The sequence below is a fragment of the Staurois parvus genome, unplaced genomic scaffold (assembly GCF_062004578.1).
Source record: "Staurois parvus isolate SC_StPar_1 unplaced genomic scaffold, SC_StPar_1.0 ptg002170l, whole genome shotgun sequence".
Taxonomy (NCBI): Eukaryota; Metazoa; Chordata; class Amphibia; order Anura; family Ranidae; genus Staurois; species Staurois parvus.
The window spans coordinates 52,104-77,431 of NW_028319966.1; the positions used below are offsets into that span (position 1 = coordinate 52,104).

Genomic DNA, 25,328 nt, shown 5'->3' on the forward strand with positions numbered 1-25,328 from the left:
CCCGCTGTACTTACTCCCCACCCACCGAGTCCCCGCTGTACTTACTCCCCACCCACCGAGTCCCCGCTGTACTTACTCCCCACCCACCGAGTCCCCGTTGTACTTACTCCCCACCCACCGAGTCCCCGTTGTACTTACTCCCCACCCACCGAGTCCCCGTTGTACTTACTCCCCACCCACCGAGTCCCCGTTGTACTTACTCCCCACCCACCGAGTCTCCGTTGTACTTACTCCCCACCCACCGAGTCCCCGCTGTACTTACTCCCCACCCACCCAGTCCCCGCTGTACTTACTCCCCACCCACCCAGTCCCCGCTGTACTTACTCCCCACCCACCCAGTCCCCGCTGTACTTACTCCCCACCCACCCAGTCCCTGCTGTACTTACTCCCCACCCACCCAGTCCCCGCTGTACTTACTACCCAGCCAGTCTCCGCTGTACTTACTCCCCACCCACCGAGTCCCCGCTGTACTTACTCCCCACCCACCGAGTCCCCGCTGTACTTACTCCCCACCCACCCAGTCCCCGCTGTACTTACTACCCACCCACCCAGTCCCCGCTGTACTTACTACCCACCCACCCAGTCCCCGCTGTACTTACTACCCACCCACCCAGTCCCCGCTGTACTTACTCCCCACCCAGTCCCCGCTGTACTTACTCCCCACCCAGTCCCCGCTGTACTTGCTCCCATGGGTGATGAGCTGTCAGTACCCATGCAGCCCAGTGCAGCAGTCCGGATGTTTGAAATCCCGGCTGTTTTCCTTCTCTGTGCAGCATTACCAGGATGGGTTAGAGCAGCGTTTTTCAACCACTGTGCCGCGGCACACTAGTGTGCCGTGAGATATTGTCTGGTGTGCCGTGGGAAAAATTGCAATTTCATCCGTAACATGTGGCCTCGGCTCACAAATAGACCAATCATTAGAACAGCAATGGGCAAACTACGGCCCGCGGAGCGTGATACTGTCAGGATGATCTGTCCCCCTCGACGTATCTGCGCATGTGCCGGAGATCGCCGATCGGCTGCTAATGCCTGAAACTGGCACATGCGCAGATACGTCGAGGGGGACAGATCCTCATAGGAGACAGATTTTCATGCTACACCGGAACGGCGAGAGGAACGCGCGGAGCAAAGGTAAGTGAATTGACACAGGGGGGGCTTGGGGACTTAATATGGGGGATGAATTATTATGGGGGATGAATTACTATGGGGGATGAATTACTATATGGGGGATGAATTACTATGGGGGATGAATTACTATATGGGGGATTAATTACTATAGGGGGGATGAATTACTATATGGGTGATGATTTACTATGGGGGATGAATTACTATATGGGGGATGAATTACTATGGGGGATGAATTACTATGGGGGATGAATTACTATATGGGGGATGAATTACTATGGGGGATGAATTACTATATGGGGGATGAATTACTATGGGGGATGAATTACTATATGGGGGATTAATTACTATGCTTACTATGGGGGAATATTACTATACTTACTATGGATGACACATACACATCATTCATCTACTCTTGGTCCGGCCCCCGGGTCCAATTATAAAATACTTTATTATTTCATAATAAAGTAATTATAAAATAATTTCTTTGTGTTTGATTCCTATTCAAGAGAATTACTTTATATATAGTCAATATAGGCACAGAGGTAAATTTTTTTAACATTTTCTAATGGTGGTGTGCCTCGTGATTTTTTTCATGAAAAAAGTGTGCCTTTGCACAAAAAAGGTTGAAAAACACTGGGTTAGAGCAATCATCTGTGCTAGCGCTGACCAATCAGAATAGCTCTGATCCATCCCAGAAGCACTGCACGGAGAAGAGTGGGGATTTCAAGTCCCTGGGCCACTGCATCAGCTGCGTGGGCACTGACAGTACATTACACACTAAAGGTAAGTGCAGTGGAGACCAGGGGGTTGGGGAGGGCGTATGATATTAGTACATCTCTATATTTTTCTGAGATTAATTAACCCAGTTGACAGTTACTGCGCATCAAAAACGCAACTCAGTTTTTCATGGTTGAACTGCATTTTTACCACCCAACAATCATTGTTTTCCCATAACCGTCTTCTGATGTCATTTATTTTTGTTTGTTTGTACTGTATTGTTAGTGCATAGAAAGTTGTTTGTTTTTTTTTGTTTTTTTTAAAGCTCCTATTTTTTGTTCCCAGGTATGCTGTGAGTGTGATGTGGGAACTGGACAGCACGACGTATGATATCAGGAGGGTGTGGTATGGCCGGACCATAATCCGCTCCTCCTATAAGTTGAGCTATGAAGTGGCTCAGCAGCTGCTGGATGGAGATCTGGAGCCACTTAATACTGACCCTGAACTTCAGCCGGTTTCTCAGGACTCCACAAAACTGGACCGTCTTCTGTGGGCGATACGGAAATTGACAGAGGTGGCTCAAGCTGTCCGGACTCGGAGAGATATGAGTGGAGCGCTGGAACTGGAAGGGGTCGAGGTTCGGATCCAGTTGGGGGAGGAGCATAGCATCGATGATCTAGTCCCTAAGCAACCTTTACAGGTCCATGAGACTATAGCAGAATGTATGATCTTAGCCAATCACTGGGTAGCCAAGAAGATCTGGGAGAGCTTCCCCCAGCAGGCATTACTCCGACTTCATCCACCTCCACGGCAGGAATTCTTTAGAGAACTCAAAGAGTGCGCACAGGCTAAAGGATTTCATATAGACACCCGGTAAGTAGCATTTACTGTCTACATAATTTAACTGATTTTTTTTTTTTCCTCAGCAGCCCGGATTTTACATTCCTTCTTTTTTTTTTTGTGCACGCGTTTAACCTCCCTAGCGGTCTGATTATGTCCATATTTCTGTGCTCAAAGCGGTACATTTCTTGCATGGAAATATGTTGTTTCTTTATTGTAGGCTGTAATTCTTAGGAATAACTCCCTGAAATCTGTCTGAACAAGAGTCTAGTAAACATCCCGGGGATGATAAAATTTGAAACACGAAATCATAAATTATAATTTAATAAATCATAAAAAAATAATAATATAATAATAATACATTTATTTCAATAATGTAATCAAACCGAAAACACTGAAATGTGAAATAGAGCGCCAAGTTCGCACATCGCTGAGCAAAGTCGCAGAATCGTTTTCAGTGTCTGATGAGGAATTTCCCCCACGAATCATTATCACTCAATTCTGCAAGTGGTTCTGATTTACTATCGCTGTTCTCTAGCCGGTCTAAAACCGCTTTTGACCTAAAGGGACGCTTTTTGGACGCCATGGACGTTTCTCAGTTTCCAGGCAGAAAGAACAGTAAAAATGCAGGCAGGGCGCCGGACAAAGCACTCGGGACAACATGTATGTGAAATGGTTTGATACAGGAATGTTATACTATGTGATTTTAGTGTATTGAGTGAATGTCATATTTTTGAATTTCCCGCCGGTTCCGTCCCCCGTACGTCCCGACACTCGCAGGGAATGGAACCCAGAAGACAGATGCCGGCATCGGCCGGAGGACATTGCTGGGGACACTGCAGGGGGGACATCGCGGGAGCGCAGGACAAGGTAAGTGAAGAAGAGATCCCGGAGCAACGCTGCAGTGTATTCCCGAGTGCGGCTCGGGGTTACCACTTCTGGTACTGAAAGTTAACCCCGAGCTACACTCGGGAATACCACCAGGGGGGTTAAAAAATCATTTTGGGCCTGAAGATTACACAAAATCCCCAAAACATTATTTATTTACTAAAAGCAGACATCCTACAGCAGGGTCTCTCAACCAGGGTTCCTCTAGAGGCTGCTAGGGGTTCCTTGAGCAATATCCGCCTCTCAGATAAGTTCCCGCTGACACCATTGATATTTCTCAGCTATCTATAAGGGGTTAATTCTTCTCACTGGCCACAAGTTTAACCACTTCCAGTCCGGACACTTTTACCCCCTTCCTGACCAGGGCAATTTTCAGCTTTTAGCGCTATCACACTTTGAATGACAATTGCGCGGTCATGCAACACTGTACCCAAATGAATTTTTTACCATTTTTTTGAGATAGATAAAGCTTTATTTTGGTGGTATTTATTCACCACTGGGATTTGTATTTTTTTTGCTATGTAAATGAAATGTCGAAAAAATTTGAAAAAAAGTGTTTTTTTTATAAAATTTTGCAAATAAATAATATTTCATCATAAATCTTAGCCAAAATTTATTCCGTTATCTTTTTAGTAAAAAAAAAAAAATCCAAATTAGTTTATAAGCAAAAATTATAATTTTTAAACATTTTTTTTTACATTTTTATTTTATTTTTTTATATTATTATTTTTTATTATTTTTTTTTTTTTTACATACTGTCACCCTAGCAGTACAGTGTCACCATGGTGACACTGTACTACTTGTGAGGGGTGATGAAGATTTTTTTTTTTTTTTTTTACACTGATTGCTTTTACACCCATATAGAATGTAAAAGCAATCATTTCTCTTTCTCTCTGTCTGCATTCTTGCACTCATTGAGAAGAACTGAGTGAGCTGTGATTGGTCACAGCTTGTCACATGGTACAAGGCTTTTGTGAATAGCCTTGTACCATGTGACCTCTGTGATCATTCACAGATTTCACACATAGTAAGCAATGATGTCAGAAGTGACATCTTGCTTACTACTTTGCATGTGATCACTGATTGGCCAATCAGTGATCACATGATCGGGACCTCGTACAGAGGTCCCGTCCGACGATCGGTGTTTCACTGTGTCCGGAGGACACAGCGGGCACCGGATCGCGGTGCTGCGCGCTCCCAGGGAGCGCGCACAAGCAGGGTGCGGGGAGGCCATTTATAGACGGCCACCCGACCCTGCAGTGCCACCGTCCGGCCGTTTATATACAACGGCCGGTCGGGAAGTGGTTAAGGAACATTCTCCCCACTGATTATCACACGAATGTATCATGAGCTGCAGATACAATCATTTTTAGAAGGGGTTCCTCGAGACCAAAATGTCATTTTAAGGGTTCCTCTGTGTTGAAAGGGTTGAGAAAGGCTGCCCTGGAGAATAAAATATGGTAGTTCTGATTATTTTTTTTTTTTTATATCACTCGATATTACTGCAGAGGTCTAGAAAACACAACATTTCAGTAAAAAACACACTAAAGTGAATTTTAGGGCAAACTCAATAAATTACCCACATTTTTGGTAAAATATAAAAGACTAAGGTACGCTGAGTAAATAGATAACATGCCAAACCTTAAATTTGTGTGCACCTATGAAATGGCGACAAACTTCAGTACCCTATATTTTCCATAGGTGACATTTCGAAAGCCCCCGCCCTCCCGTACTCGCACGTAGTGGTGAACACATGTAGGCCACGCCCACATATGTAAATGTGTTCAAACCACACACGTGAGGTAACGCCACAAACATCGGAGCGTGAGCAATAATTCTCGCACTAGACCTCCTCTGTAACTTTACACTGCTAACCTGTAGAACTTTTTAAAGCATCACCCATGGAGATTTTTAAGGACCGCAGTTTCGCGCCATTCCACGAGCGTTCGCAATTTTAAACCGTGACATGTTGGATATCTATTTATTCGCCGTAACATCCTCTTTCATATTTTAGAAAAAAATTGGGGTATATATTGTTTTTTGTTTTTTTTTGTTTTTTTTTTAATCAAAATGTATTTTTTCCCAAAAACATATATTCATTTTTAAAAACTGCGCGTTTCGGTTTTCGGCCAAGTGCATTTTGAATTTTCGGTTTCGGCACCAGAATTTTCATTTCGGTGCACCGCTAATTTCAGGATAAAAATCCTCCCCCTTCTTCAGTGCTTGAGTAGTTGATGTTAATAAAATTACAACAGAATGCACCGGGGTACCTGTGTTTTAAAGTGGTTCTAAATTCTACTTGTCCGCCATCTTACTTGCCTCTTCCATGTACATGGAACACTTCTGAACGATGGAAACTGACTGCTGGAAAACGTAGGTTAAAAACTTCTGTTTAGCCGCGTTTGCATACCGCGTTTGCGTTTGGAAGCGTTTTTTAACCATTTCAATACCGGCCAATTTACCCCTTCCTGCCCAGGCCATTTTTCACGTTTCAGCGCTCTCACACTTTGAATGACAATTGCGCGGTCATACAACATTGTACCCAAACTAAAATTTTATCATTTTCTTCACACAACTAGAGCTTTCTTTTGGTGGTATTTAATCACCGCCGGGGTTTTTATTTTTTGCTAAATTAACAAAAAAAGACCAAAAATTTTGAAAAAAAACATGTTTTTCTTTGTTTCTGTTATAAAAGTTTACAAATAAATAATTGTTCTTCATAAATTTAGGCCGAGATGTATTCTGCTACATGTCTTTGGTGAAAATAACCCAAATTAGGATGTATATTTAGTTTGTAAGAAAGTTATAGAGTTCACCAACTATGGTATAGATCTGAATATTGATCAATCCTGAAGTACTGACAGCCAATCTAATTTCTTGAGGTCCAAGAATGTCAGAACAGTACAGATATCCCCCAAATGTCAGAACAGTACAGATATCCCCCAAATGTCAGGACAGTACAGATATCCCCCAAATGTCAGAACAGTACAGATATCCCCCAAATGTCAGGACAGTACAGATATCCCCCAAATGTCAGGACAGTACAGATATCCCCCAAATGTCAGGACAGTACAGATATCTCCCAAATGTCAGGACAGTACAGATATCCCCCAAATGTCAGGACAGTACAGATATCCCCCAAATGTCAGGACAGTACAGATATCCCCCAAATGTCAGGACAGTACAGATATCCCCAAATGACCCCTTTTTGCAGAGTAGACAGTCCGACGTACTTCATAAGAGGAATAGCGAGTTTTTTAAAGTTGTATTTTTTTTGTCAAAATTTTTCGGAAAATTAAAAAATTAAAAAAATTATTTTCACTATTTTTTTTTTTTTACATACTGTCACCAGTGCAGTACAGCGTTACCATATAACTGTCATGGCGGTGATCAGGGACACTGACTGGTGACAGTATGGAAAAAAAATATATATATATTTATTTTTTTTTTTATTATTATTTTTTATTACATTTTTTTATATTTTTTTTAAGATTTTTTTTCATATTTCACTATGACCAAAGTAGTACAATGTTACCATAGTAACATTGTACTACTTTGGGGAAGTGATCAGTATTTTTTTTTTTTTTTACACAATTTGCTTATAGCAAAGAATTACTTTGCTATAAGCAAGCATTTACCTGAATGACATCGATTCATTCAGGGCTTTTTTTTTTTTGTGCTTAGCTGTGATTTGGTCACAGCTAATCACATGACATGTGCATGTGATTAGCTGTGACCATTCGCAGCTAGGCACTAGTATACAATGGATGGCATGAATGAAGCCATCCATTGTATACAACTGTCATGTGACCTGCTGTGATTGGTCACAGCAGGTCACATGGTACCAGCAACGGGGCCCGGTACTCAGATCTGTCATCGGCCGTGTCCGAGGTACACGGCCGGTGACAGATTGCGCCGCTGCGCGGCTCTGCACCCGCGCGAACTGCGCATGTGCGGGAGCACGCCAAATGGCATGCTCCCGGAAAGCTAAAGCGCTTTTGCCGCCGCCAAACGGCCATTGGCCGGGCGGCTAACGGTTAAAGATAACCTCAGGAGACCTTCCAAAATGCCCAGAATGCACTGAAAAACAGTAAAAAATTAACTATTTCAGACATTTTGAGAGAAATAGAGCTGAGATTAGCTGTCTTTTTTTTTTTTTTGTGGGGTTTGGATGTGTTCCGGCTCATTTCTGTGCAGAAATTATTGCAGCAGCGTCTAACATATTTTCTTTCATGCGAAACCTCAAAGTATGGTGTACCGGGAATACCGGGAAAACACTTTACATGCATTTTTCATTATGACAAAAGTCTGTAAACAGCATCTGGAAATGGAAGAGTTAAAAAAAAATTTCAAACGCTTATAAAAGGGATTTTGCCGCGTTTGCAAGCGTTTGGCATTTGAAACGCTGATAAAATCTACTCCTGAACGCAAGTTTGGTGCGTTCAAAAAAAACGACTGTAAACTCAACTGCCTCTAAATGACGATGTGTACACAGACACATAGGAGTACATTAGGGAGAGTTCAGGGGCTGCTGAAAAAAACGTAGAAAAGCTCCTAAACGTGAGATTATCAGCTGCAGTGTACATGGAGCCTTACGATCCAGCACTGTCCCATTTGCAGCACTGCTCTCTCCTTTTCCTGTTCTCACAAGAGAAACAAGCAGCTGCTGGATCAATAGGCTCCTGCTGCTGTCAGTCAAGAGGAGGCGGAGCTTACAGCACTGTGTTTCTCCTAAAGGACGCCTTTCGTGCTTTCCTCAGTACAAGAATTTGCATTAAAAAGGAACTGAGCTCTAAAAGCTGCGCCCAATAAGAAAAAGGCAGGCAGAGGGCATTGCACTAGTCACCAGTATTGCCTGCGATCGACCTGCGGCCGATCTTTTCCCCCTTACCAAATGACCATAACATGTTCCACACTGTGTCATTGTGTGGAGGCGGTTCTCTTGGTAGAGGCAGAGTTTTGATCCGTTATGTCAGAGCCCCCACAATGGAGAATAGTGAGCAGCATAGTAGTGACAACTCCAGAACTCACTCTATATCTCCTGAGGCCATTCGTCAGAGGCAGCAGAGCCTTAGATCTCACACTGCAGATATACAGGTATGAGGCTGTCACAATCGGGCACAGGAGTGCCTAGGCAGATTTGCTGGTGGGAGCTCTCCATAGTGCTGAAACTAAGTGTTTCCACAGCGCATGTCCAGGGGAGGACTGACAACTCATGGGGCCCCCGGGCAGTAGGGGATCATGGGGCCCCTGTGTCAACACCCACACTCAAACCACACCCAAAAAAGCCTATGAAAGGTACTAGGGGCATCTCATGGGGCCCCCGGGCAACAGGGGATCATGGGGCCCCTGTGTCAACACCCACACTCAAACCACACCCAAAAAAGCCTATGAAAGGTACTAGGGGCATCTCATGGGGCCCCCTACTGACCCTGGGCCCCCAGGCAGTGCCGAATGGTCAGTCTGCCTCTGCATGTCTAATTGTTGTCCACTCATTTTGCTTTGTAAATAGGGAAAGTGTTGCCCAAAGAATATTGGTTGAATGTCAAGGAAATCATTCATTTACAGATGTTAGATGCAGTGTTTGCCATTGATTTAATGCGGAACGGTTAACACCAACGCCTCCCGGCCCTTTAAGGGGTTTCTGATTCTTTTTCATGATCATGTGACCGCTGTGATTGGCTGTCACAGCGGTCACGTGATCAGAAAGCCCTCGATTGCTACTTGCGTGAGATACTGGTAACTGTGCCACAAGTTTCTCTACATTTTGGTACGCATATATGCGGCCTCTTGGAGTCGAGGCCCACCCACCAGGAGGCCGCATGTATGCGCACTGTTGGTCCGAAGGAGTTAAGTGATCCCCTTCATTGCATGCTTGCGTTGCGTTACGAAGGATGCAAGTTTTTAGGATAGCTCAGATCCCAAGGCTCATCGGGCTTTAAACATTTCTGAAAGTTACATATTACATTATACATTTCTGAAAAATGGATCTGAAACTAACAAAGTCTGATGAAGGGATCTGAGTTATCCCAAAAACTTGCATCCTCAAAGCAGAACTTCATGTAAAAGGGAAAGTTCTGCTGTTCCTCCTCCCTCCCCCATCCTCTGTTATATTTGGCACTTATTTTTTGGGAAGGGGGAGGGGGCGGATGAGCGGGTACCTGGTTTTGACAGATACCAACTCCTGCTTCTGCTCCCTCCCCTACCCCCACCCCGCCCACAGCTTTCTGGGACACATCACAGGTCCAGAAGGCCGCGGGACCAATCAGAAAGCGCAGCGCAACTTGCACATTCACAAGCAGTCACAGCCAGCTGCCCACAGTTAAAGCAGAGCTCCACCCAAAAGGGGGGGTTCCCCTTTAAGGACTGCTCCCCCGCTCTCCATTAAGAATTGGCATCTTTGGGGGGCGGGGGGGAGAAGGGTACCTTAATTTGACAGGTACCCGCTCCCACTTCCAGAAGCAGAAGATGTCCTCCCTCTCTCCCTCCCTGTAGTCTTTTGGGACACGTGACAGGTCCCAGAAGACTACGGGGCCATTCATGAAGTGCAGCGCTACTCGCGCATGCGCAGTGGGTACCCGGCTGTGAAGCCGCAAGCAGTCACAGCCGGGTGCCCACACTGAAGATGCCAGCCTCCTGGAATACAAGACGGCCAGTGAAATGGGCTGCGGGGGACACACCGCGGGACCGAGGGACAGGTAAGCGGCTGTTTTTTAAAAGTCAGCAGTTCGTTTTTGTAGCTGCTGACTTTTATTTTTTGACAGTGTGAGCGGCACTCCACTTTAAGATACTGGCACTGGAGACCAGTGAAGGAAACGGCTCGGGTGAGGACAGTGCTGGATCCTGGGACAGGTGAGTATTAATTAAAGTTGTAGCTGCTGACTTTTAATTTTTACACAGGAGACTGGAGAACTCCTTTAACCCTTTTGCCGCCAGGTCCGTATGTCGTAGGTAGGTATAAAGCGGGGGTTTTATACACAATTCGGTGGCTGCAGGCTTCGTGGTTGTATATAAAATGGACAGGCAGACTCCTGCCTCTTAGGTGGAAGCAGTTGGCTTTTGAAGCGTCGCCTATAGAAATGTTAGGGTCCTGAAGTGCGTCACCATTTCATAGGCGCACACAAACTCGGGTGAGCAGTGCTAACCTCATCGACCATTGATTTATACTGAGTACAGACCTGCCGGCCACCATTGACAGCAGCTTCTGATCACACAGTGTAAGCGGGCAGCGTATGCAACTGCCAACATGAATCTGTTTATGTCGATGAATCTCGTTAGTGGCCCCTGGTTGCTGCTACTCAGCCATGTGGATGTAGCCCTAATGGTATCACTTTCCGCAAATGGATGTTGAAAGTGACTACTTTGCTACTTGCAAGATCAGTGTACATCTCCTCCGCTCCGTTCAAAAGAAAACAAAAATCATCAGATGTGGAGAACTTATGGTGGGGTAAGGGGATTGCCTTAGCTCAGCAACTTAGCATTTCTGATGGCTGACATTGCTATAGCTACAGTGACATACAGTTGTGTTTAAAAGTTTGCCTCCCCTGGCAGAAATTGTGAAATTTTGGCATTGATATTGAAAATATGACTGATCATGCCCAAAAATGCTCTTACTGCACCAATGCCACAAAAAAGCCCGGTTACAATATGCCTGACAACACCTTGACATGCCTAACCGGGCCTTTGTGTGTCATTGATGCAGTAAAGGCTTCTTTCTGGCACCGCCACCATGCAGCTCATTTTTGTTCAAGTGTCATCATATTGTGCTCCTTCAAAACAACCACACTGTCTTTTTCCAGAGCAGCCTGGATTTTTCTTGTGGTTACCTATGGGTTCCCTTTGTATCCCAGACAATTCTTCTGGCAGTTATGGCTGCAATCTTTCTTGGTCTATCTGACCTTGGCTTGGTATCAAGAGATCTCCGAACTTTCCACTTCTTAATAGGTGATGTAACAGTACTGATCGGCATATTCAAGGCTTTGGACATCTTTTTATGTCCTTTTCCATCTTTATAAAGTTCCGTTACCTTGTTACGCAGGACTTTTGACAGTTCTTTTCTGCTCCCCATGGCTCAGTATCTAGCCTAGTCAGTGCTTCCAAGTAAGAGCTAACAAACTAATTGACTATTTATACACTGACACTGATTGCAATTTAAAAAGCCACAGATGTGGGACATTAACCTCTAATTGGCATTTTAACCCGTGTGTGTCACCTTGTGTGTCTGTACCAAGGCCAAACATTCCAGGGGGTGGAGACTTATGATCTGGGGGTGGAGACTTATGATCCGGGGGCGGAGACTTTTGATCTGGGGGGCGGAGACTTCTGATCCGGGCCATTTGGATGATTTCTGTTATCATTATGATTTAAAAAGGAGCCAAACAACTATGTGATAATAAATGGCTTCATATGATCATCATCCTTCGATAAAAGAGCATTTTTTGGCAGATCCATCATATTTTCACTATCAATGCCCAAAATTTCACAATTTCTGCCAGGGGAGGGAAACTTTTGAGCACAACTGAATGTAAGGCTAACAACCACATGTTCACATAGTTCACAGCTTGGCAGATGTGTGCCTAAATATGTTTGACTTTGCTTTTCTTCTCTCAGGTCTAATAAATCTCTGGCAGATTCCCTGGACAAGGCCAATGACCTTTCTGACCCTCTGGTGAATCGGCTGCTGCGATCAATGGCCACACAAGCCATGTCCAACGCTCAGTATTTCTCGACAGGATCGTACTCCGAGGATGAGTTCTATCACTATGGTGAGCACCGCAATGACATTTTCTTTTCTTGTCACAAATTGACAGCTGTTGTTATTAACCACTTCCAGTCCGGACACTTTCCCCCCCTTCCAGTCCGGACACTTTCCCCCCCTTTTAGTCCGGACACTTTCACCCCCTTCCAGTTCGGACACTTTCCCCCCCTTCCAGTCCGGACACTTTCCCCCCCTTCCAGTCCGGACACTTTCCCCCACTTCCAGTCCGGACACTTTCCCCCCTTCCAGTCCGGACACTTTCACCCCCTTCCAGTCCGGACACTTTCACCCCCTTCCAGTCCGGACACTTTCACCCCCTTCCAGTCCGGACACTTTCACCCCCTTCCAGTCCGGACACTTTCACCCCCTTCCAGTCCGGACACTTTCACCCCCTTCCAGTCCGGACACTTTCACCCCCTTCCAGTCTGGACACTTCCCCCCCCCCCCCCCCCCATGTGACCTCTGTGATCATTCACAGATTTCACACGTAGTAGGTAATGATGTCGGAAGTGACATCTTGATTACACCTATTCATGTGATCACTGATTGGCCAGTGGCCGGAGGACCAGATCGCGGTGCTGCGCGCTCCCAAGGAGCACAGCTTGAAAATACGGGCACCTTTTATGAACGGCAACCCGCCCCTGTACTGCCACCGTCCGGCTGTTTATATACAGCGGCTGGACGGCAAGTGGTTAAGTGCAGTAAACCCCAAAAACTTTCATCTTGTCCCTTTTTTTTTTTTTTTTAATTTATGCTTTCAACTAATCTCATTCCTGGAGTTCTTCTTTAAACTCTGCTAATTCTGCAGCGGCGTGCTGTTTACAGAAGCCTCTGTATGACCCCCTAGAGTGGGATCAACTTGCCATTTTTGAATGTACCGGGTGATGCACCGGGAATCATATACTGAGCCACTGAACTGGCTATAGACTCAGCCACAGCGATCTCTCTGGGATAAGGCTGTTAATGGAGAGAGAAGGTAATAAATGATAATCTATGTGCGTAAAATTTTAAGTTAAGTCATTTGCAAGTGCCAAGTCCAACAGACTAATTGGAACCACAAAATATATTCTGATACGCACTGAAAACCTAGTTATTTTAATATTCGTGGTGCCTAATATAATGAAAGTGGAGGAGTTGTCCTAAAAGTAGTTTTTCCTTAAAATAGTCATTCCTTATCCCTCGGGTACCCGTCACATGACTACTGCTCAGGCAATGGCCACAAGTTCCTTGTCAGATGATCTCTGGGAATGCATTGAGGCAGAGCTAGCCAATCAGGCTCTGCATGAACAGTCCTGACAGATTCTCTACATTAGCAGAGGTCTCTATCAGTGCCTCATTACTTGGTCTCCAGGGATCTCCAAACTTTTCAGTATGAGGGCCACATTATATATTTCTACAAATAATCACAGGCCAAGCACAATCTCAATCGGGTCCCCCCCTTAGAACATTCTCACCATCAAGGTCCCCCCTTACAATATTGTCCCCATCAAGGTCCCCCCTTACACAATTGTCACCATCAGGGTCCCCCCTTGCACGATTGTTACCATCAGGGTCCCTCCTTACATTAGGGTCCCCGTTATATCATTGTCACCATCAGAGTCCCTCCTTACATAATTTTCCCCATCAGGGTCCCCACATACATCATTGTCCCCATCAGGGTCCCCCCTTACATAATTGTCCCCATCAGGGTCCCCCCTTATTGTCCCCGTCAGGGTCCCCCCTTATATCATTGTCCCCATCAGAGTCCCCCCTTACATCATTGTCCCCATCAGGGTCCCCCCTTACATCATTGTCCCCCTCAGGTTCCTCCCTTACATCATTGTCCCCCTCAGGTTCCCCCTTACATCATTGTCCCCATCAGGGTCCCCCCTTACATCATTGTCCCCATCAGGGTCCCCCTTACATCATTCTCCTCATCAGGGTCCCCCCTTAAATCATTGTCCCCCTCAGGGTCCCCCCTTACATCATTGTCCCTCTCAGGGTCCCCCCTTACATCATTGTCCCCCTCAGGGTCCCCCTTACATCATTGTCCCCAACAGGGTCCCCCCTTAAATCATTGTCCCCAACAGAGTCCCCCCTTACATCATTGTCCCCCTCAGGGTCCCCCCTTACATCATTGTCCCCCTCAGGGTCCCCCCTTACATCATTGTCCCCCTCAGGGTCCCCCTTACATCATTGTCCCCCTCAGGGTCCCCCTTACATCATTGTCCCCCTCAGGGTCCCCCCTTACATCATTTTTCCCCATCAGGGTCCCCACGTACATCATTGTCCCCATCAGGGTCCCCACGTACATCAGGGTCCCCCCTTAAATCATTGTCCCCATCAGGGTCCCCCCTTAAATCCTTGTCCCCCTCAGGGTCCCCCCTTACATCATTGTCCCCCTCAGGGTCCCCCCTTACATCATTGTCCCCCTCAGGGTCCCCCCTTACATCATTGTCCCCATCAGGGTCCCCCTTTACATCATTTTCCCCATCAGGGTCCCCACGTACATCATTGTCCCCATCAGGGTCCCCACGTACATCATTGTCCCCATCAGGGTCCCCCCTTACATCATTGTCCCCCCCCAGGGTCCCCCCTTATTGTCCCCGTCAGTGTCCCCCCTTACATCATTGTCTCCATCAGGGTCCCCCCTTACATCATTGTCCCCCTCAGGTTCCCCCTTACATCATTGTCCCCATCAGGGTCCCCACGTACATCATTGTCCCCATCAGGGTCCCCACGTACATCATTGTCCCCATCAGGGTCCCCCCTTACATCATTGTCCCCATCAGGGTCTCCCCTTACATCATTGTCCTCATCAGGGTCCCCCCTTACATCATTGTCCCCATCAGGGTCCCCCCTTACATCATTGTCCCCCTCAGGTTCCCCCTTACATCATTGTCCCCATCAGGGTCCCCACGTACATCATTGTCCCCATCAGGGTCCCCACGTACATCATTGTCCCCATCAGGGTCCCCCCTTACATCATTGTCCCCATCAGGGTCTCCCCTTACATTCTTTTGTAAGTATACTACTCTTATTCAATAAATCTCATTTTTAGAAGGTAATGCACTAGGCCCGTGTTCCCTCTGTTTCTTTGCACACAGCTCCTTTTGGATTTCCCTGGTCCATTGAGGGCAGCAAGGCTTGCATTCCCAAAAAAGTACTTCATGTGGGGTTACTGACATTGTGGCGCTCATCGTCCAGCGCAGGAGTTTCAGCATTCATTTGCTCATGCTTTTTTAAAGTGGAAAGCAGTCTTTCACTCTTAAAGCGGTAGTAAACCTCTGCTGGTCATAAAAAAAACAAAACAAAAATCCCCTGCAAGGTATAGGTATAATGTGCTGGTATGCATCCCATGTTAGCACATTACTTGGCTGAGAACAAAGCCCTCCAGCAGCACGCTGTCATCACTGACAGGGCTTCCATCTTCCTCCGGTCCTCTGAATGGCCGAGCCGCGATGACGTCACTCCTGCACATGCTCACGGGAGTCACTGTTTACAGCACACCGCTTTGTAGGGACAGCACGGTATGCAAATATAACAATGATGTCATCGGCTGCAGCAAGTGTGGATCTCCCCTAAACGGTGCAAGTGTAGGAGATATTCTCTGTACCTACAGGCAAGCCTTACTATGGACGTACCTACAGGCAAGCCTTACTATGGACGTACCTACAGGCAAGCCTTACTATGGACTTACCTACAGGCAAGCCTTACTATGGACGTACCTACAGGCAAGCCTTACTATGGACGTACCTACAGGCAAGCCTTACTATGGACGTACCTACAGGCAAGCCTTACTATGGACGTACCTACAGGCAAGCCTTACTATGGACGTACCTACAGGCAAGCCTTACTATGGACGTACCTACAGGCAAGCCTTACTATGGACGTACCTACAGGCAAGCCTTACTATGGACGTACCTACAGGCAAGCCTTACTATGGACGTACCTACAGGCAAGCCTTACTATGGACGTACCTACAGGCAAGCCTTACTATGGACGTACCTACAGGCAAGCCTTACCATGGACGTACCTACAGGCAAGCCTTACCATGGACTTACCTACAGGCAAGCCTTACCATGGACGTACCTACAGGCAAGCCTTACCATGGACGTACCTACAGGCAAGCCTTACTATGGACTTACCTACAGGCAAGCCTTACTATGGACGTACCTACAGGCAAGCCTTACCATGGACGTACCTACAGGCAAGCCTTACTATGGACTTACCTACAGGCAAGCCTTACTATGGACGTACCTACAGGCAAGCCTTACTAGGGACGTACCTACAGGCAAGCCTTACTATGGACGTACCTACAGGCAAGCCTTACTATGGACGTACCTACAGGCAAGCCTTACTAGGGACGTACCTACAGGCAAGCCTTACTATGGACGTACCTACAGGCAAGCCTTACTATGGACGTACCTACAGGCAAGCCTTACTATGGACGTACCTACAGGCAAGCCTTACTATGGACTTACCTACAGGCAAGCCTTACTATGGACGTACCTACAGGCAAGCCTTACTATGGACGTACCTACAGGCAAGCCTTACTATGGACGTACCTACAGGCAAGCCTTACTATGGACGTACCTACAGGCAAGCCTTACTATGGACGTACCTACAGGCAAGCCTTACTATGGACGTACCTACAGGCAAGCCTTACTATGGACGTACCTACAGGCAAGCCTTACCATGGACGTACCTACAGGCAAGCCTTACTATGGACGTACCTACAGGCAAGCCTTACTATGGACTTACCTACAGGCAAGCCTTACTATGGACGTACCTACAGGCAAGCCTTACTATGGACGTACCTACAGGCAAGCCTTACTATGGACGTACCTACAGGCAAGCCTTACTATGGACTTACCTACAGGCAAGCCTTACTATGGACTTACCTACAGGCAAGCCTTACTATGGACGTACCTACAGGCAAGCCTTACTATGGACGTACCTACAGGCAAGCCTTACTATGGACTTACCTGTAGGTACAACTTCAAAAGCAGAGTTTACGAGCCCTTTATTTTATTTAGAGAAGCCAACTCTTAACGTAATTGTAAACCTACAATTTATTTTTTTTAAAGAACATATTATACCCACCTGCTGTGTGCAATTATTTTGCACAGAGCAGCCCTGATTCTCCTCTTCTGGGGTGCCGCACTGGCCCTCCTGGCTCCTTTACCCTGCCAATTTCCCCCATAGCAAGCCGCTTACTATGGGGGCACTTGTGGGGGCTCTATCCCGACACACACAGCGCAGCTCGACCCTGTTTTCTCCTCACAGGCTGTGATTGATTGCAGCAGGAGTCAGTGGCTAACACTGCTGCCTCCATGTCTACTGGAGATAGAACAGAGAGAGACACTGCTCCTGGGCACTGTGCTGGATTGTAATTGGGCTTATCAGGTGAGTATCTATGGGGGCTGGGGGGGGGTGCAATCGGCTGGATTGAGATTGGGCTTAGGTGAGTATTTATGGGGGCTGGGGGGGGGGGTGCAATCGGCTGGATTGAGATTGGGCTCAGGTGAGTATTTATGGGGGGGGGGCACTTGGCAGGATTGAGATTGGGCTCAGGTGAGTATATATGGGGGCTGGGGGGCGCTCGGCTGGATTGAGATTGGGCTCAGGCGAGTATATATGGGGGCTGGGGGGCGCTCGGCTGGATTAAGATTGGGCTCAGGCGAGTATATATGGGGGCCGGAGAGGGGGGGCGCTCGGCTGGATTGAGATTGGGCTCAGGCGAGTATATATGGGGGCGGGGGGGGGGGCGCTCGGCTGGATTGAGATTGGGTTTAGGTGAATATTTATGGAGGCTGGGGGGCGCTCTTTTCCTTAACCCCTTCACGCCTAAAGGTTAAACAAATCTTAATGCCTAAGCACAATTTTGCAACTTTACCGTGTGTTTGTAAAACCATAGATATCATCGTAAATACTTCGCACATCCAGGTGAATTATATCGCGTTTTTTTCAGGACAAATTGGGCTTTCATTTGGTGGTAAATGGTAATGGATATCTCCTGATTTTTTTTTATTTTATTATCAAAGGAAAACTGGCCAAAAATAGTAAGTAATAGTGTTTTTTTGTTACTACCATAACCTACCACCAAAGAACAGCCCAAAACAAATTCTCCAGCTCTTGACAATCGCAGCGATACCATCTATGTGTATGTTATTTGTTGTTTGTACTCGTAGTACAGCCCAGAAACAATAGTGCACATTTTGCTTTTTTAGTTTTTTTTTTTTTTTTACCTAAAACACACTGATACCAATTAAAAAAAAAAAAAAACCTGACCTTTGACCTTGATCCAAACTAACCCTGGCACTGAACTAAATCATACCTTGATCAAGGTATTTTTATTTTATTTTTTAATATTTATTTATCTTATCCTTTTTTTTTTTTAACCATTTCAATACCGGGCAATTTTACCCCCTTCCTGCCCAGGCCATTTTTCAGGTTTCAGCGCTCTCACATTTTGAATGACAATTGCGCGGTCATACAACATTGTACCCAAACTAAAATTTTATCATTTTCTTCACACAACTAGAGCTTTCTTTTGGTGGTATTTAATCATTGCTGGGGTTTTGATTTTTTGCTAAATTAACCAAAAATCGGAAAATTTTGAAAAAAAAATACGTTTTTCTTTGTTTCTGTTATAAAAGTTTGCAAATAAATAATTGTTCTTCATAAATTTAGGCCGAGGTGTATTCTGCTCCATGTCTTTGGTGAAAATAACCCAAATTAGGATGTATTATTGAGTTTGTAGGAAAGTTATAGAGTTCACAAACTATGGTATAGATCTGAATATTGATCAATCCTGAAGTACTGACAGCCAATCTAATTTCTTGAGGTCCAAGAATGTCAGAACAGTACAGATATCCCCCAAATGTCAGCACAGTACAGATATCCCCAAATGTCAGGACAGTACAGATATCCCCCAAATGTCAGGACGGTACAGATATCCCCCAAATGTCAGGACGGTACAGATATCCCCCAAATGTCAGGACGGTACAGATATCCCCCAAATGTCAGGACGGTACAGATATCCACCAAATGTCAGGACAGTACAGATATCCCCCAAATGTCAGAACGGTACAGATATCCCCCAAATGTCAGGACGGTACAGATATCCCCCAAATGTCAGGACGGTACAGATATCCCCCAAATGTCAGGACGGTACAGATATCCCCCAAATGTCAGGACGGTACAGATATCCCCCAAATGTCAGGACGGTACAGATATCCCCCCAAATGTCAGAACGGTACAGATATCCCCCAAATGTCAGAACGGTACAGATATCCCCCAAATGTCAGAACGGTACAGATATCCCCCAAATGTCAGGACAGTACAGATATCCCCCAAATGTCAGGACAGTACAGATATCCGCCAAATGTCAGAACAGTACAGATATCCCCCAAATGACCCCGTTTTGCAGAGTAGACAGTCCGACGTACTTCATAAGAGGCATGTCGAGTTTTTGGAAGTTGTATTTTTTTTGTCATAATTTTTTTTTACATACTGTCACCAGTGCAGTACAGCGTCTTCATATAACTTGTGGTGATCAGGGACACTGACTGGTGACAGTGTGAAAAAAAAATATATTTTTTTTCATTATTTTACATTTTTTTTCTTTTTTTTTAAGATTTTTTTTTCATATTCCACTATGTCCAAAGTAGTACAATGTTACCATAGTAACATTGTACTACTTTGGGGAAGTGATCAGTATTTTTTTTTTTTTTTATTTTACACAATTTGCTTATAGCAAAGAATTACTTTGCTATAAGCAAGCATTTACCTGAATGACATCGATTCATTCAGGGTTTTTTTTTGTGCTTAGCTGTGATTTGGCCACAGCTAATCACATGACATGTGCATGTGATTAGCTGTGACCATTCACTGCTAGACACTAGTATACAATGGATGGCATGAATGAAACCATCCATTGTATACAACTGTCATGTGACCTGCTGTGATTGGTCACAGCAGGTCACATGGTACCGGCAACAGGGCCGATACTCAGATCTGTCATCGTCCGTGTCTGAGGTACACGGCCGGTGACAGATCACGCCGCTGCGCGGCTCTGCAAGCTCGCGAACTGCGCATGTGCGGGAGTACGCCATATGGCGGCCTCCTGGAAAGCTAGTGCATTTTTCCGGACGTCAAATGGTTAAATAAACATTTTTAATTTTTTTCTCTATGCAAGGAGTTAGAGATACAATGTATCTCTCTCCTTCATTCATAGAGAAAAAAAAAAACCATGGGGGGCGGGCTATACAGTGACTGATCACTGTGATAGCCAATCAGAGGCTATCACAGCGATCATGTGACCCGGAATCAGGAGTCCTGGGTCCCGATCATTAGAACGGGACCCAGGGCTCTCAGTGACACCCTAGTCTTGCGCTCCCAGCACAAAGACAGGTATGCGAATATGCGGCCCCATGGAAAAAAGCCCAGTTCTGTGAAGCCGTATATTTGTGTGACATCGGCGCAAAGGTGTTAATGCACAAAATGCCTTAAGGTAAAAAAAAAAAGCCTTCTAACTTTACAGACACTTTAATTTGTGTTTTTACTTTGTATCATTTTATGTATCTTGACTTTTGTATGGTTTAGGTTTGGCCCTTGACAAATACACCCACTTCACCTCACCAATCCGGCGCTATGCTGATGTTGTGGTACACCGGCTTCTCCTGGCTGCTATCCACAGGAGAACAAAAGATCTGCTTGGAAACAAGGACCTGGAGGAGCTGTGTCGTCACATCAATAATCGCAACCGGGTGAGCAATTCACAGGATACATGGGGGTGGGAGGGGGGACCTATCAGGACAATGCCTTCAGCAAGACGATCTCTGTATGTGCCCCCTCTGCAAGACTTCCCGTGTTCTCCTTTGCCCTGTGATGCAGTCGGGTGTAGAGAATCGGGAGCCCGCTTGCACTGCACGTCACATGGGCTCACAGAAGCAGCATACAGCACACACTGCAATCCTCCCACCTATGACCCGGGTGCCCAACCTACAGCCTGAAGATCACATGTTCCCACCAGGGGCGTATCTACCATGAGGCAAACAAGGTATTTGCCTAGGGCTGCAATTTTTAGGGGGGCGACACCGCCCCCCAGAAGAAGGGACCTTTTGAGCAGCGGCAGACAGCAGGAAGATCAATGTGGGGGAGGGCAGTTGCAGAGCGATAGTCGTGTACCTCTCCCTCCAGTAGCTGACGAGCCAGGGCCAGGGGACAGCCTGGAGCAGGGAGAGAAGCAGCAGAGAGGAAAGAGCCCGGAGCAGGTGAGCTGTGTTGTGTTCTGTGGGCTCTCCCTCCTGTTATTCATCCAGTACATTGCACACTGACAGATCGTATGGGACTGCACACACCTCCCCCCCCCCCTGCTGCCCAGAGATCAGCAGCCCTTTGGGGGGGGGTTCCATACGATCTGAGGAACGGGGGGGGGGAGAGGGAAGAGAAAAAGGAAAGAGGGAAGAGAAACAGGGAGAAAGAGGGAGGGAAGAGAGAGAGAGGGAAAGGAAACAGAAAGAGAGACAGGAGGGGGGGGGGATGGGGAGGGAGAAAAAGAGAGGGAGGGAAGAGAGAGAGAGGAGTAAGAGAAACGGAGAAAGAGAGATGGAAAAGAGAGGGGAGGGAGAAATGGGGGGGGGGGGGAAGAGAGAAGAGGGGGGGGGGAGAGAGAGAGAGGGAATCATATATACACACACACTTATTGAACTTTCTCTCTCATTGGGGAGGGGGGTGCAGAATTTTTGCGTTGCCTAGGACAGCACAAAATCTAAATACACTACTGGTTCCCATTACCGCAATCTGTAGCGGGAACATTGATTGGGGTAATAGCACTGATATCTACTAGCCTCATGTAACATTTTCCCAGTTCCGTATTGTCTTCTGCAGCATACCCCCAGCCAACAATGTATACTCACTCTCCTACCCTCATTAGGTCTTCAGTCTGACAGTCCTCAAAAGCATTACATATATTGAACATTACGTGCAGCCCTTTGCTGATGTCAGGGGTTGCATGTGAGGTCCTCTTTAGCTCAAGTTGACAACCACTGACCTATGGCCACAACCTAACGCATGTCTCCCATGAAAGGGCTCAATCTTCGAGACAGTCTGCAGTTGGTGAGTGGTGGTGGGATAGGCCTGCCTAAAGAGATGAATTTTCAGAGATAACCTAAAGGCGGACAGAGTAGGAGATAGCCGTGACGAGGAGTTCCAGAGGATGGGAGAGGCTCTGGAGAAGTCCTAGAGGTGAGCAAGGGAGGAGGAGACTAGGGAGCTAGAGAGCAGGAGGTCTTGGGAGGAGTGGAGAGGATGGTTTCGACGATATCTTGAGATGAGATTGGTGATGTAGCTGTGGGCAGAGTTGCGGATGGCTTTGTGTGTCGGTAATATTTTGTATTTATTTTAATTATTATTATTATACAGGATTTACAGTTGTGTTCAAAATAATAGCAGTGTGTTGAAAAAAGTGAATAAAGCTGAAAATCCTTCTATTAGCTTTTATTTCCATCCACACAAATGCATTGGGAACACGACACATTCTATTCCAAATCAAAACATGAAGAAAAATACATCAAATTTGTGTTGTTCCTCTAAAAAAAAATGGAAGAAAAGTGAATATTAGACGGTTCAAAAAAATCGCAGTGTTTATATTCTTCTTTACAAACTCAAACATTCACTATATAAACTGAGAAATGTTTGAAGATTTTGCTTTCCTTTGAATGACTTCATGAATATTTGGTTGTAGTCGCACTGTTTCTGAGAACTGCTGTACATCTGTGTTGCATGGAGTCACCCAACTTCTGGCCCCTGTGATCAGGTATTCCAGCCCAGGATGATTGGACCACATTCCACAGTTCTTCTCTATTTCTTGGTTTGGTCTCAGAAATGGCATTTTTGATGTCACCCTACAAGTTTTCTATTGGATGAAGATCCAGGGATTGGGCTGGCCACTCCATAATGTCAATCTAGTTGGTCTGGAACCAAGATGTTGCACGTTTACTGGTGTGTTTGGAGTCGTTGTCTTGTTGGAACACCCATTTCAAGGGCATTTCCTCTTCAGCATAAGGCAGCATTACCTCTTCAAGTATTCTGATGGATTCAAACTGATCCATGATCCCTGGTATGCGATAAATAGGCCCAACACCGTAGTATGAGAAACATCCCCATATCATGATGCTTGCACCACCATGCTTCACTGTCTTCACAGTGTACTGTGGCTTGAATTCAGTGTTTGGGGGTCGTCTGACAAACTGTCTCCGCCCACTAGACCCAAAAAGAACAATCTTACTTTCATCAGTCCACAAAATGTTGCGCCATTTCTCTTTAGGCCGGTCAATGTGCTCTTTGGCAGATTGTAACCTCTTCAGCATGTCTTTTTTCCAACAGTGGGACTTTGCGGGGACTTCTTGCAGATAGCTTGGCTTCACATAGGCGTCTTCTAATTGTCACAGTCCTCACAGGGAACGTCACACCTTCTTTCATCTTCCTGGAGCTGATTGTTGGCTGAGTCCGCGCCATTTTGGCTATTCTTCTATCCATTCCAATGGTAGTTTTTCGCTTTCTTCCACGTCTTTCAGGTTTTGGTTGCCATTTTAAAGCATTTGCCATCATTTTAGCTGAGCAGCCGATCATTTTCTGCACTTCTTTATATGTTTTCCCCTCTCCAATCAACTTTTTAATCAAGGTACGCTGTTCTTCTAAACAATGTCTGGAACGACCCATTTTCCTCAGAATTTCAGAGAGAAATGCACTGTAACCAGCATGTCCAACATTTGCTGCCTTCCTTCCTTAAATAAGGGCAATAATTGCCACCTGTTTTTCAAAGAATGAATGACCTCACTAATAGAACTCCACACTGCTATTATTTTGAACATGCCCCTTTCAATGAGTGATTCAATGACACAGAATCAGCAGCATGCATGTCGTGACTGTTGGGTCTGTTGGATTTCTATTACTCTACTACACCTGCTAGGAAATTATTTGCCATGTAGAAATATCATGTCTACCAAAAACAGTGATTGATCCGGTTAGTGATGTCTGACGGCTATTATTTTGAAGACAACTGTATATAGCGCCAACAGTTTGCTCAGCACTTTACAATATAAAGGGAGACAATACAGCAACAATACAGTTCAATACAAGAGGGATAGGAGGGCCCTGATACTGGGAGCTTACAATCTAGGAGGGAGGGTCTAGTGGTACAAAAGGTAATAACTGTGGGGGATGGACTGCTTGGAAGAATAGAAGATTCCATTATTAGCTGAGGGCAGGATAGGCTTCCCTGAAGAGATCGGTTTTCAGAGATCGCCTAAAAGTGAGCAGAGTAGGCGATAGTCTGATAGATTGGGGTAGAGAGTTCCAGAGGATGGAAGAAGCTCTGGAGAAGTCCTGGAGAGGAGCATGGGAGCTACACAGACAGAAAATGTCCCAGTACACTTACCAGCCAGCCTGCAAATAAACAAATTGACCCTGTCTAACAATTCATGTTAAAAACAGAGAGTTTAGTTGCACACATTTGCAAATTTATGTGGAAGCTGCATTGCCCACGTCAAGGCTCCTATCTGTACTGCGGTCCTAACTCTATTTTTGCGACTCTTCAAGGTGGAACACATATATCAGTGGATAAATAAAGGGTACATTTGCCTGGAGGGAGTCCACCCCTCCTTAAAGGCAAAGGGACACATCGGATGCCTACTTAGAGCAAAATGGCGGTTGGAGGCATCCTTTGTGTCCCCATGCCAAATCAAATATTAGTTGTGCTATCGGAAGCCAGTGGAGGGATTGGCAGAGAGGGGTGGAGGACACTGAGTGGAGGCCAGTGGAGAGATTGACAGAGAGGGGTGGAAGACACTGAGTGGAGGTCAGTGGAGGGATTGGCAGAGAGGGGTGGAGGACACTGAGTGGAGGTCAGTGGAGGGATTGGCAGAGAGGGGTGGAGGACACTGAGTGGAGGTCAGTTGAGGGATTGGCAGAGAGGGGTGGAGGACACTGAGTGGAGGCCAGTTGAGGG

General features: G+C 46.0%; 1 protein-coding gene across 1 annotated transcript in view; it reads left to right on the top strand.

The window, feature by feature from the left end:
* Nucleotides 1-25,328, top strand: part of DIS3L (DIS3 like exosome 3'-5' exoribonuclease) — an 89,038-nt gene that overhangs the window by 51,556 nt on the left and 12,154 nt on the right. Inside the window, exons 11-13 of the mRNA XM_089665269.1 lie at nucleotides 2,191-2,718; nucleotides 12,184-12,338; nucleotides 20,921-21,084. Of these exons, the coding sequence (XP_089521395.1) occupies nucleotides 2,191-2,718; nucleotides 12,184-12,338; nucleotides 20,921-21,084 (847 nt within the window). The remainder of the gene's footprint in view (nucleotides 1-2,190; nucleotides 2,719-12,183; nucleotides 12,339-20,920; nucleotides 21,085-25,328) is intronic.